Source organism: Lissotriton vulgaris, chromosome 7 (genome assembly GCF_964263255.1).
Source record: "Lissotriton vulgaris chromosome 7, aLisVul1.2, whole genome shotgun sequence".
Taxonomy (NCBI): Eukaryota; Metazoa; Chordata; class Amphibia; order Caudata; family Salamandridae; genus Lissotriton; species Lissotriton vulgaris.
The window spans coordinates 176,449,498-176,462,200 of record NC_141695.1 but is presented as its reverse complement, the minus strand read 5'-3'; the positions used below and the strand labels follow the sequence as shown (position 1 = coordinate 176,462,200).

The following is a 12,703-nucleotide window of genomic DNA, read 5'->3' as shown; positions in this document are numbered from 1 at the left end:
CAGGGGCCCTGGACACGACATCCAACCCGGAGATTTCGTGCTGATACGAAACTTCCAGCGTGCACGGAGTCTGGAACCCCGGTGGACGGGCCCCTGGCAAGTCTTGATCACCACCCGAACAGCTCTTCGAGTGGAAGGGAAGAAAAATTGGCTGCATGCACACCACTGCAAGAAGATCTCCTCAACCCTGATGACGACCGAAGACGTGGCCACCCAAGAAGAGTTCCTGAACAAAGATCGACCATCCCTGAGCTGTTACCCTGACAAAGAGACACTTGAACTGGCAGAATTCCCTGATCCCACTGTGCCATCCAGAGAAGGGTATAACCTGCGACGAAAGGAGGGAGCTTCGGCTAAGCAGACCACTGACTAAGTTACAATTCTCAGAGCGGTGGCCTAACACTACTAAGGCTGCCAGGAGAGAAGCCAAACAAAGTTTGTGGTTCTGCCCGCTACCGAGCCCCTTGAAGATGATGGAAGCGCCCGATACGAAGATGATGGAAGCACCCGACACGAAGATGATGGAAGCAACCGGACATCCGAAGACCCACTACAGAAACCCAAAGACTGACAAAATACACAGCTCAAAGACTATTGCTCTCTTTATCGCCCTTCTCTTCTGCCTCCTCCTCATGACCACCCTCTGGATTGTGGAAGAGAGCGCACCAGCTCATAAGACATTTCTAACTACTGCGCAACCTACCACCACCAAAGAACACTACCTGGTCTCTTTCACCACAACTCGGAGAAAGACGTAAGGAGTTCTGGAACAACTCCTTCGTGCAGTTGCTGCACCAACACAACCTTGCCGCCAATGCCACAAATTGCTGGATCTGTGGGTTGTTACCACATGCCACTGGACATTCCATCCCCTTCATCCCGTCACCTTTCTCCGTTCATGGTTCCTGCCTTGCTTGGCTGATCCTCCTGCAAGAGAGTTACAGAGACAATGCCACTTCCAGCAGAACTATGGCACACTTTTATCATGGAGTCTGGCAGAACAAAACAGGAAGAACTGCTGCTCCCTTTTGCCCTCTGACATCCAACGCCTCTATTCATATGGACATCCCTGCCAAAGAACGGATTGAAATGCAGGTGTTCAACAACCCAGCCAGACCCACTTTTTCCTACCTCCGGAAGCGAACAGCTGCCACCCTGACTGTGGCCCTATCTGTCGTCAATGTCTCGGGCCTTGTATGCATCGAAGGCCTTGGGACACAGCTGGTAGGCCACAGCGCTTGTCGCATCACCAGAACTTTGGACTCAACTGATCCGCCCTCCTTTGTCACCTCTCCGAACATGTACTTTGTTTGTGGTACGAAAGCCTACACCTGGCTCCCCAAAGGCTGGGGGGGTACCTGCTACATTGCCTTCATCCTTCCTCCGACCTATGTGGCTCCAGCAAACCATCACCGACAAAAGCGAACAAAAGACATTGAGCAAGCCGACTCCACCGGAGCACAGTTCCTGGACGCATTGAAGGGACTTGTTCCACTCTGGGGTCCGATGGCAAACAGCTGTGCCATCCGACATTTGACTCAGGCAGTTGAAACGACAATGAACATTACATCTTGCATCCTCACGAACAATACAGCCGAGCTCCAGGCGGTCCGCCTGGTGGCTCTTCAGAACCGCCTTGTTCTAGATGTGGTTCTAGCGGATCGTGGAGGAGCATGCCGTATCATTGGGTCCAGCTGTTGCACCTACATACTGGACAATTCACCCTCAGTTTACAAAGCCATTGAACACCTCCACAGACTTTCCTCAGAGGTTCATCAGGAACAAGAAGAATGGTCGCTTGGGAATTGGTTCTGGAGTACTGTAAAGAACTGGGGGTGGAGGTTGTTTATGATCGTACTGATACCGATTGTCGTAATATGTGGATTCTGCCTGGGTGTTCAATGCTTGCCACCCCTGTACTCACTCTTTGCAAACTGTATCTGCCCTAAGACTCTGGACTTTGAAGCTGAACGCATGAAAGCTTTGTATGAAGTTGAAATTCGAAATATAATGGGGATAGATATATATTGACAAGCTGGCTAGATATGTTGAAAAGGGAGGACTGTTAAAATCTAGTTTGCGACATCAACATTATCGGCGCCATCTTGTCCCTTTTCAGGCTCATATGTGCGCGTAAGTAGCAGCCATTTTGAATGCCATGGCCTCTCTGCCCACTGCCGATAGCCAGAGCGTCTTTCTCTCTCTCCCTCTGACCTCGCAAGCATCCCCCGCGCACCGACAGCCCCCACTCTCACATGCTTGGGTCATAAACCTCCCCTTCAGCGAGACCCTGCCTCGGAGCCACATCCCGTACCCGGCTAACACCTCCTTCCATCCCTTTCATGATCACGCATCCTTTTGATGAACCCCCTTCCTCTGTGCCCGATTGTCCGGCTAGATCCCAGGCCACCACCTGGCCCTGTGGATGCAGTTTATTGCCCCCTACAGTAGGAAGCTGCCCTCTTCAAAGGATCTGCAACTGATCAAAGCCCCCACCCCATGAGATCCGATCAGCCGCACACATTCCGGGAAATCATCGGAATGTCCAGCTGCGCGACAGTCATCACCTACTGATATCGCGGTGGGGACTTCTACTGTAAATGTGTGTGGGAACGGGCTTGAAGCGGGGATTCCGAGGATGTCTTTCCTTACTTCAAAGTGTTGACAAAGATATGTTTCATGTAATAAAGCCATAAACCTGTGTATAAGAGGCCAGGCCTCAGAGATGCGGTTAGAGCACCTCGAGAAGATACCCTGTTGTCTGATTTGATGTGTTCTGCTCCGTCGGAATAAACTTCTGTTTCCTGCCTTCCAGTCTCCAGCGCCTGCCTCTTTGTTTGATAATTTCGAGTGGTATGAGAGGCGGCTAACGCCGGGCAATACTTCAAGGTTATCGGTTGAAATCGGCCTTACCTTTCACAACATAACGTCTCACGTAAGCAGCAATGAGGATCATGGTGGTATCATATTGAACCATTTACCCCATATTTTTTTTAAATGTTTCCGGGCATCCTCGGGCTTCAAATAGGGCCTCCTCCTGGGTCCCACACCAATCCACCCCCCTCCTCCATCCCCTCAGAGTCGGCGCCCTGGCCCGCGACCAATGCAGCGCTATGTCCCTCTTGGTCACCCCACCGCCGTCCCCAGGAGACGCTTATCCATCCTAGAGCCGTCTAGAGCGTCAAAGACCCCCAGCAGCATCCGCAGTGGATCACGTGGGACCACCCATCCCAGGGCCTGGGAGAGGTCCCGCTCCACCCCCCCCCCCTCAGAACGACAGTATCCCCGGGTAGAGCCACACCATATGGTAAAAATCAGCAGGGACCCCTCCGCACTTCGGGCAATCTGAAGAGGATCTCAATCTGGCAAGAAACAATCGCTCCGGGGTGAGGTATGCCGCGTGAAGGTAATATATCTGTACAAGGCGAAGTTTGGAGGAAGAGGTCAGGGTTCTGGGCGCCATAAGGGCATCTCTCCAATCCGCCTCCTCCAGGGGACCCACCCACCCCTCCCAACGCGCACGAAGCCGATCTAAGAACGCAGGGCCATTATTCAGTAGGGAACTGTAAATACGGGACACACCTCCCCTACCTAGATTTTCCATCATCAGCGGGGCTTCTAGCGGGTTAAACTCTTGAAGGGAGACAGGGGAAGAGAGGTGCATGTAGAGGGCATGACGCAGTTGTAAGTAGCGGAAGTGCTGTGCGTGGGAAAGGGCATAGCGCTGCTGTAAGTCTGCGAATGAGCAGATATGGTCTCCCACCCAGACATCTCCGAGCACCGAGACGCCAACAAGGTCCCAATGCCGGAAGCCCTTCAAGGACAAGACCTCCCGCAACCAGGTCCCATGCAACAGTGGCGTCTGGCGAGTGAGTGTGTGTCACACTTTTAAGCTTGCATATATTATCCCAGCAGTGAAACTGGAAGTCTTGTATTTATTTTTGTTTTCATTGCATACATGTTGTATTAATTCACGGCATCAGTTGACGTCTCACTGAAGTCACTTCCTGAGATGTAATTCCATACAGGAATGAGAACTTACTGCTAAAACCTCTGGTGAAGCATGGGTGGTTTTACTGCTGGAAAGTGCTTCACTGTTCAGCATGCCACCTCCAGACCTTTTCAGCAGCTCTACATTTACAAATAAATACTTAGAGTCATTTCAGTTCTCATAGTGTGATAATAATACTGTCAGTGTACCACGGTCACATAAAGTTGTTGGTGTTCATTAGATCAGGGTTCTCCAAAGTCGGTCCTGGAGGGCTGGATCCATGTGAGATTTTTAGCATATCCCCATGTAGATAAATGTAGTTATCTAAAAAATATGGCATTGGTCCGGCCCTGCAGGACCGACTTTAGAGAACCCTGCATTAGATGAAAGCCCTTTTGATGCCCATAAAACAACACAATGTAGCCACACACACTTCATTCAGCAACACAGCCCTGGTGATCTCTCACTTACCTCTCCAGACCAATAGTGAAAGGATAACTCCAAAAGCCACCATGTCATAGAAGGGCAGGTATGGTTACAATTGTGAATTTTTTGACTGGAGAAGCTGGATAAACAGGCCTAGAGAATTAAGAAACGTAAATTGAGTGACTGATGCATTAGTTATGGTGCACTGTGGTAGCTACATACAATGGAACAAACCTAATTTTGTGCTATGATAAGATGAGCTATTTCAAGAAAATGCAAGTCGGGGACGTAGTCTAGAAAGCTGATGCTCAAGTCAAAACAAATGCATGCCTTCTAGAACACTGCTGTTCTATTGGCATCTCTATGCTGGCAAGAGGGCTCAGTGATACAACCCTCACCATTGGCATTTGTACAAACATTGTACATTGTACAATGTACATTGTACATTGCATCTGTACAAACTTGAACCCCGGCAAGACGCGCTTCAAAACTTCTGATATTGGCTTGTAGAAGTATAATAAATTGGTAATAGTAACACCTGTTTGTTACAGCACTAAAAATGACAAGTCAAGCTATTTGGTGCTGTATATGGTCATACAAACTATGTTTACCCTTCAAGACACATCTCATGTGATTATTTGACACTGTGCTGTGACTTCACGGTGCTAAAGTTGGGTTGGACTGGCGGGAAACACCACTACTTGCTCATATTGAGGGATGTGGCTGATGTTCTATGTGTACAGATTGAGAGTTTGCTCTAAGCAATGCTAGAGGAGAAAATGTGAGTGTGAGCACAAAGCTACAGTACATATTACAAGACCGTGCAAGAGCATCTGCTGAGGGAAATAATACATTATTTGAGGTCAGAATGGAAAACAGATGACTATAGAAGATGTCAATCACACAAAAGTCTACTGACAATCGCTCAGGGTTGGAATGCTACCACGAACAATTAATAGTGGTTAGACTATTTGCAAGTATTCCTTTCGGCACTCTTTTTGTGTCTGAGCTATAAGTGGCATGGGTATACACAGACATGGGTTCTGTGCACAATGTGGCACTTGAGCCAAGCTGCACCTGACTGAAGCCTGACTAAAGAGGCCCAATAAGGCTCAAACCGGTCCTGGGTTGCTTATGTTTCAGTTTAGAGAGGACCTGGCTTGGCAGTTCGAGCTGAACGGTTCCTATTGGAAGAGTATCCGAGAATAACAGGAAACTGAAATAACACAGAAAATGTTAAATAATTTCCTGGAATGTTAAAGTAGTGGCCCACTAGATAATAACACAGAAAACGTCAGCACTCCCATAAAAAGGAAAGGATGTGTGTGTTGTTTTCCTCCTTCAAGAGACTCATTTATACAGCATTGATTCAGCTAAGATAAAATTGAGTTTTGTAGAAGCCATTTGGTCCATATCTACATAAAGAAAAAGAAACTGAGTGGTAAACCCCTATGTACCAGTCATTGAATACAACTGTCATGTCTTGAAAAGTTATAATCAAGGAAGGTACAGCGCTAAAAGAGTACAATAATCAGAAACTCACTACCATTGTCAAACAGGCACCATCAATGAACAATGACGTCTAGAAAAAGTCTGAGGAAATTATCACTGAATCCTGAACATAAAATATGATCCAGGCTGGATGGAGCCCAGACTTGTTTCCTGTATTATACACTTGATAAGTGGGCTAGTTAGGTACTTTATTTCATAGGCAGTGCATCAGACACTATTAAGGACATTTCTAAACCATGCCTTAATCAACAGATTTAGGAGAGCACGTTTGTAACTCTGCACATCAACTTTCTTCTGTTATTCTAAAATCGTGTTCCAATGTAGACCGCTTTTTCATCGAAAATAATTTCTTGAACAAAGTTAAGCCATTGGCTCTATAAAATTATCCGATAATGGGTTTATCTTAATAATTTAGCCTTTCCAACACAAGATTGGAATATTTGATTTGATTTGATTTGATTTTTAGATTTATAAAGCACAGAGATTGCCCGGAGGCGTCTTGGCGCTAGGGACTCAGACTTGTGTGAAGCTAGCATGTGAATGAGCATTAGAGGTCGGATTGAAATATCCAGGATTTTACTGCCTTGCTAAATTTTTTCAGATCTGCGCTGTTTTTAATTGCAAATGGAAGAAGATTCCAGAATTTGGCAGATCTTAGCAGGAAACTCCTGCTTCTCCATCGTACTTGTTTGAATCTCGGAATTTGCAACAGTTTTTGTTGTGTGGATCCGAGGTTCCTAAACAGAGCGTAGTATTTTAAACGCGCTGTCAAGTACGAGGGGCCTTTCCCCTGGAGTGCTTTGAAGGTGATACACAAATCTTTAAATACTATTCTTTTCTTGACTGGTAACCAGTGCAATGCATCCAACTGCCGGGAAACTGACTCATATTTAGGTATATCCAAAATCAATCTAGCCGCTGCATTCTGCAGTTGTTGTAGCTTTTTCAAGAATTGATTTTGGATCCCCAAATAAAGTGCATTGCCATAGTCCAGCCTAGAGATGGCAAGGGCTGTTACCACTGTTTTTAGAGCCTCAGGAGGAATAAAAGCATGAATCTTCTTAATCATTTTGAGAATAGCCCAGAAGCTTGAAGAAAGGCAATTGATTTGGCTGTCAAACGTCAGCCTGCAGTCAAAGGTAATCCCAAGGTTTTTTGCCTTTGAGAAGGGTGTAGGACATTCACCCAGCTCTGAAGGCCACCAATTCGGAGACCAATCAATGGGTTTGGCACCCAGCAACAATACTTCGGTCTTATTGCCATTAAGTTTAAGATAGTTGGATTGGATCCAAGAGTTAACCTGGCGCATGCAATTATTGAAGCGAGTGGCAGTTTCCTCCACGTTATTGGTAACTGAGACGACTACCTGCGTGTCGTCCGCGTATGAAACTATCAAGAACCCATGCTGTCTTATCAATGCTGCCAAAGGTGTCATGTAAATGTTGAATAGCGTAGGACTTAAAGAAGAGCCCTGCGGTACTCCACATTGCAGCTTGAATGTTTGAGAGCTAGATTCGACTCTAAAGGATCTCTCAGTGAGATAGGATGTTAAAAGAGTTGTGGCAGAATCTTGGATGCCCATTTTAGACAGTCTCGAGATTAGGATGTTATGGCTGACGGTGTCGAAGGGCCCCGACAGATCTAATAGTATCAGGGCGGCCTTCCCGCCTTCATCCAGTGTCCTCCTGAGCTCCTCGCTAGCGGTGATTAAGGCAGTTTCAGTTCCATGGCCCTCTCTAAAACGAAATTGTGAATGGTGCAGTAGATTATTGGTGGAGATGTAAGCCGAAAGCTGGATGTTCAGTAATTTTTCCAGGATCTTGGAAAAAAACGGGATTTTGGAGATGTGACGGTAATTATTGGGTTTGGCAGGGTCCAGATGGGGTTTTTACAACAAGGGTAGTACAGAAGCTGTCTTCCATGCAACAGGAAACTGCTCTTGTAGTATGATCTCAGAGAATAGCTCAGTTAACTGTTCGCTGAGGATGTCTGGAAAGAGATTGAAGATTTTAGGGGGACACGGATCAGATGGTGCCCCTGATTTAGTACCTAATATAGTTTTGGTAATCTGTTCTTTGGTTGGGGGGGGTGAAGGAATCGTTGGGGAGATTGGAAAAAGTTCTGTAGACCAGCTTCACCTTGTCCACGAAAGCCTGGCCAAGGGTGTTGCAAAAGTCTGGATTATTGTCAGATTTAATTTTAGACTGCAGTTTTGCTAATTTTCTGACAGTTGCAAAGAGCTCTTTACTCGAGTTTTTAGCAGCCAAGATTTTCGTAGTAAAATAGTTACTTTTTTCCTCAGTGATCAGTTTTTTATAGGTGGTTAATGCCTGTGCATAGAGCTTTTTCAAATCTTTACTATAGTTTAGTCTCCATAGTTTTTCTGTTCTCCTAGAGAGCTGTTTTTGTTTACTTAGTCTATCAGAAAACCATGGCTCAAAAGGTTTATTCCTTCTTGAGGCAGTGGTCTTTAGGGGAGCTATGATGATGGTTGCATTGGTAATCCAGGAGGTTATATTCTGTACTGCTAAATCGGTTTTGACCTGTAAATTAGGTTTATTTGTTAGTAGAGATGCCTGAAGGCGGTCAGCGTCAATATTTGCCCAGGCTGTGTGCTGCTGCTAGAATGGTTTCTGTCTTTGGCTGTGGTGTGGCCTTGATGGTAAACATAATGGCTCTATGGTCTGACCACACCACTGGTAGGATCTCCCTAATTTTGATGTTGGGGTTGGAGGTGAGAAGGCCGTCCAATGTGTGCCCAGCGATATGGGTGCTCTCTTTAACTATTTGCTCCATCCCTAAGCTTGACATGGTGTCAAAAAACTCGGCATTCTTGGCGTCCAGAAAATTCTCTAAGTGGTGGTTGAAATCGTCTAATATGGTATAGTTTGCATAATTAATACTGGTTTCTAGATAAGGGGTAAGTTTGTCCATCAGAGGTGCCTGAGCTCTTGGTGGGTAGTAAATTATTAGGCCGTTCCAAGAGTCGTTCGGACTGGGTTGTATCTGAAAAGATAACAATTCACAGTCCTGGGTGGTGCCTAATGAGGATGTTGTTATAGTTATACCATCTTTGACAATGATGGCTAGTCCACCACCTCTTTTGTTATTTCTATCTGCTCTAATAATCTGGAAATCAATGGGGAGTGCTTGTACTAGATCAGGATCAGATGTATCATTGGCCCAAGTCTCCGTTACAAAAACTAGATCCAGGCAATGATTGTCTATCATCTCAGCCATCTCTACATTATGTTTAATTAGAGACCGTGAGTTGATTAGCATAGCTTTCATTTCTCCTGCAGTTTCTGACTGTTTTACTTTGGTTGGAGGTAATATCTGTTTGAAATTAAACTGCAGTTTGCAGTATTCACATTCTCTGGGTTCTGATGATAGGTCAAGTTTAGAGCAGCAGTGAGGAGCTGAATTTAGGTTCAGATTATTTAGGTCCGCTCTAGAGTAAGTTATACGTGCTGGGTTTTGTGGGGCAGGGGTTCTGGCCCTCGGCCCGGGCCAGGCGCGGACGGGCACAGACGGGCTTGCCTTTGGCACGCCCGCTGCGCGCATCCGCTGCGCGCATCCGCTGCGCGTGCGCATTAGTGCCTGCCTAAATAGTATGTTGGGCAGACAGCTAGACCGCTGCCCTCGCAGGTGGAGAAGGTGTCCAGGAAGTTGCAGTGGTCCCTCTGACCCTCAGATCAATCGGCACTTGCCGCGTCGGAACGGGGTCTGGGGCTTACAATGAAATAGAGTGCAGGTAAAAACAATATTTCGTGTAGATTTTTAAAAACAATGTGCCTCAGTAAGCAGTATTGTCCTTCATACGTGCTCACGGCTAACAGCACTGGTGTCGCGTCCATTGGCATTTAACAATGAGTCACTTAAAAGACAGGTATTAAAGATCACACAAAAGTATTTACAACATAATTTGTTACACTCAACACAGAATATGTAACTTCTATGCAAACACTTTGGTATGCCAATAAAGCAACTCTGAGGGAGCAAATTATTAATTATGCTTGGGAATCTGCCGACTTTAAAACTAGGTTCGAGTCACGGCGTCTGTTCAACATCTTGGATTCTGGAAAAATCTATTAAGCTCCCCGTCCATAAAAAAATTAACATGACTTGTGCGGTTTAACAGGTGCTCCGCCTCTTCCTGAAGCCTTCAACACCTTCAGGTCGAGTCCGCGCATTATAAAACTTAAAAATAAAAAAAACGTACTGCTAGAGAAGAAATGGCACCTCTCATCTCACCCGATGTCAAACGACGGTACAGATGTGCCATTCTAAAGTATCACGAGCTAATAATTCATGCACGCCATGTTGCCAATTCAGTTAGGTAAATGTTCAGACTTGTAAAACGTTTTATACAATTCATGGGCACAATCGATTCCTGTTTCTCAGAATTTTTTGCGACAAACTATCTGCATACTGTGTTAATTTACATATACGTTGACCCTCAGCCCTCTAATAGTGATATGACAGACACACCGCGTTGAGTCTTTTCATGCTGAGAAAGGCTCAGCCCTTCCCTTTCCAGCTTTCAGCTGCCCTCAGTAGCAGAAAATGGAGCCATTCTGATTCCACTAAAAAAAATAGACCCCTGCCTGCCCAGATTTCTTAACCAGGCAATGAACCTACTCTCCTCACATCTAACTGAGCTCTTGTACTGAGGTGTAGCTTCCATTAGTGCAGCAAGTACAGTGGCACCGGGGTCCAGAGGCCTGCGGGTCTACAGACACTGACTATTGTTGTATTTCATCATTGTAAGAGCAGCCAGGGGACCCACTTCCTTCCTTGCACTAAGGCCCAGGACACACTAACTACCATACTGCAAGGGCAATTCCTGTTAAACTAGTAGTCACTCAGAAAGTGGTAGTGGTCCCTAAAGTGATGGGGAGCACACAGTGTTGTTTAAATGCCCCTCACACACCAACAGGCCCCTTGGTGTCATGCTTCATCATCGGGGCCTTCGCATCCCTCTACGGGATGCGGCGTGCTACGACTAACGACTGCGTAGGAGCACTTAGTAGTGAACTATGTGAGGGAGTGTGTTTGAGGGAGAGAGTGTGAGTGAGGTGAGGTGAAAAGAGTGAGTTAAAAAATATCTGGCGCGTAGGAAAAAAATATTTATTATGTCCTCGGCTGGTATTATTAAAATGTGCAGAGTGAGGTTGAAAATATACGTACTAGGGTATCTCAACCGCTTCAAAGTGTCAACATGTTTCGGAGCGCAAGGACTCCTTCTTCAGGACAAGGATATGCACGTTATCCTCACCTTACTCACATGAAATGTTAAAGTGTTATATACAAAAAATAAATGTGTAATGTACCTAACAGTGTTTATTTATAGGTAAGTTCAGTTGCGCCCAATTGGCGTTGAAGAGAACTTATTGTTCAAAGTCTGATAACCTCATGAGCCTATGCGTGGTATTGGGGGGATCCTTCCTTACTGCTCAGTAAAGCAACGGTTACTGCATGGTCTAATCGCCTGCCTTCCCCTCAACGCTGCTCCGGTGAAGTGGAGCAGCGTTGAGGGGAAGGCAGACTTTGAACAATAAGTTCTCTTCAATGCCAATTGGGCGCAACTGAACTTACCTATACATAAACACTGTTAGGTACATTACACATTTATTTTTTGTATATAACACTTTAACATTTCATGTGAGTAAGGTGAGGATAACGTGCATATCCTTGTCCTGAAGAAGGAGTCCTTGCGCTCCGAAACATGTTGACACTTTGAAGCGGTTAAGATACCCTAGTACGTATATTTTCAACCTCACTCTGCACATTTTTAATAATACCAGCCGAGGATATAATAAATATTTTTTTCCTACGCGCCAGGTATTTTTTAACTCACTTTTTTCACCTCACCTCACTCACACTCTCTCCCTCAAACACACTCCCTCACATAGTTCACTACTAAGTGCTCCTACGCAGTCGTTAGTCGTAGCACGCCGCATCCCGTAGAGGGATGCGAAGGCCCCGATGATGAAGCATGACACCAAGGGGCCTGTTGGTGTGTGAGGGGCATTTAAACAACACTGTGTGCTCCCCATCACTTTAGGGACCACTACCACTTTCTGAGTGGATTCCACTTTGTTTAATCATATTGCCAAGGGAGACTGAATCCACTTGCTCTCTCTCTCCCCCCTCCTGGTTATATCCAAACTAGTAGTCACCCCAGGTTTTTTTATTTAAAAAAACCTTCGGCGATGGATCCACAGCTATAGCTAATCATCATCCAATCTCTCATATTCCACTGTCTACCAAAGTCCTGGATAAAATCATTTAGAGTGTCGCTGGTGTTCTGAGTGCTCTACATTAGAGCTGCTTTCCACCTAAAATGAAGAACTACCCAGAATTCTCATCAATCTATGCCTGAAAGGGTTTTGTTTTGATATATACATATAGATATATATGTACTTTATAACATGATGTGATGATTCTCAATGATTGTTGCTTTTATAGAATGTGCCGTTTATTATTGCATATGCTTCACTTCTCATTTACTTCTTAAAATGTCTTAATTCCGCATTAGTCAGTCCTTTAACTCCTTCTTTTTCCTCTCCTTTTGTTTTTTTTTACTTTCTCTTTCAAAATCCCTCTTTGAGCATACATGGATTTTTGTATGTATTCCTTTCGTTACTGTTTTGAATCATTCATGGGTCTACTTGTACTACTAGATATATGATGTATTTTATACAATCTTCTATGTTAAATTAAATTATGTTGGTCATTACAGAATTCTTAATATCTTATATTTCATATACT

At 45.2% G+C, this 12,703-nt stretch overlaps 1 protein-coding gene across 3 annotated transcripts in view; it reads right to left on the bottom strand.

The window, feature by feature from the left end:
- Nucleotides 1–12,703, bottom strand: part of LOC147701129 (sialic acid-binding Ig-like lectin 7) — a 251,785-nt gene that overhangs the window by 234,791 nt on the left and 4,291 nt on the right. Inside the window, exon 2 of one of the 3 annotated variants that reach the window (XM_086929896.1) lies at nucleotides 4,463–4,570. In XM_086929896.1, coding sequence (XP_086786022.1) covers nucleotides 4,463–4,505 — 43 coding nt within the window. In that variant the 5' untranslated portion in view covers nucleotides 4,506–4,570. Of the gene's footprint in view, nucleotides 1–4,462; nucleotides 4,571–12,703 lie in introns of those variants that run through there. The other 2 variants (XM_086929897.1, XM_086929898.1) reach the window with 2 other exon arrangements.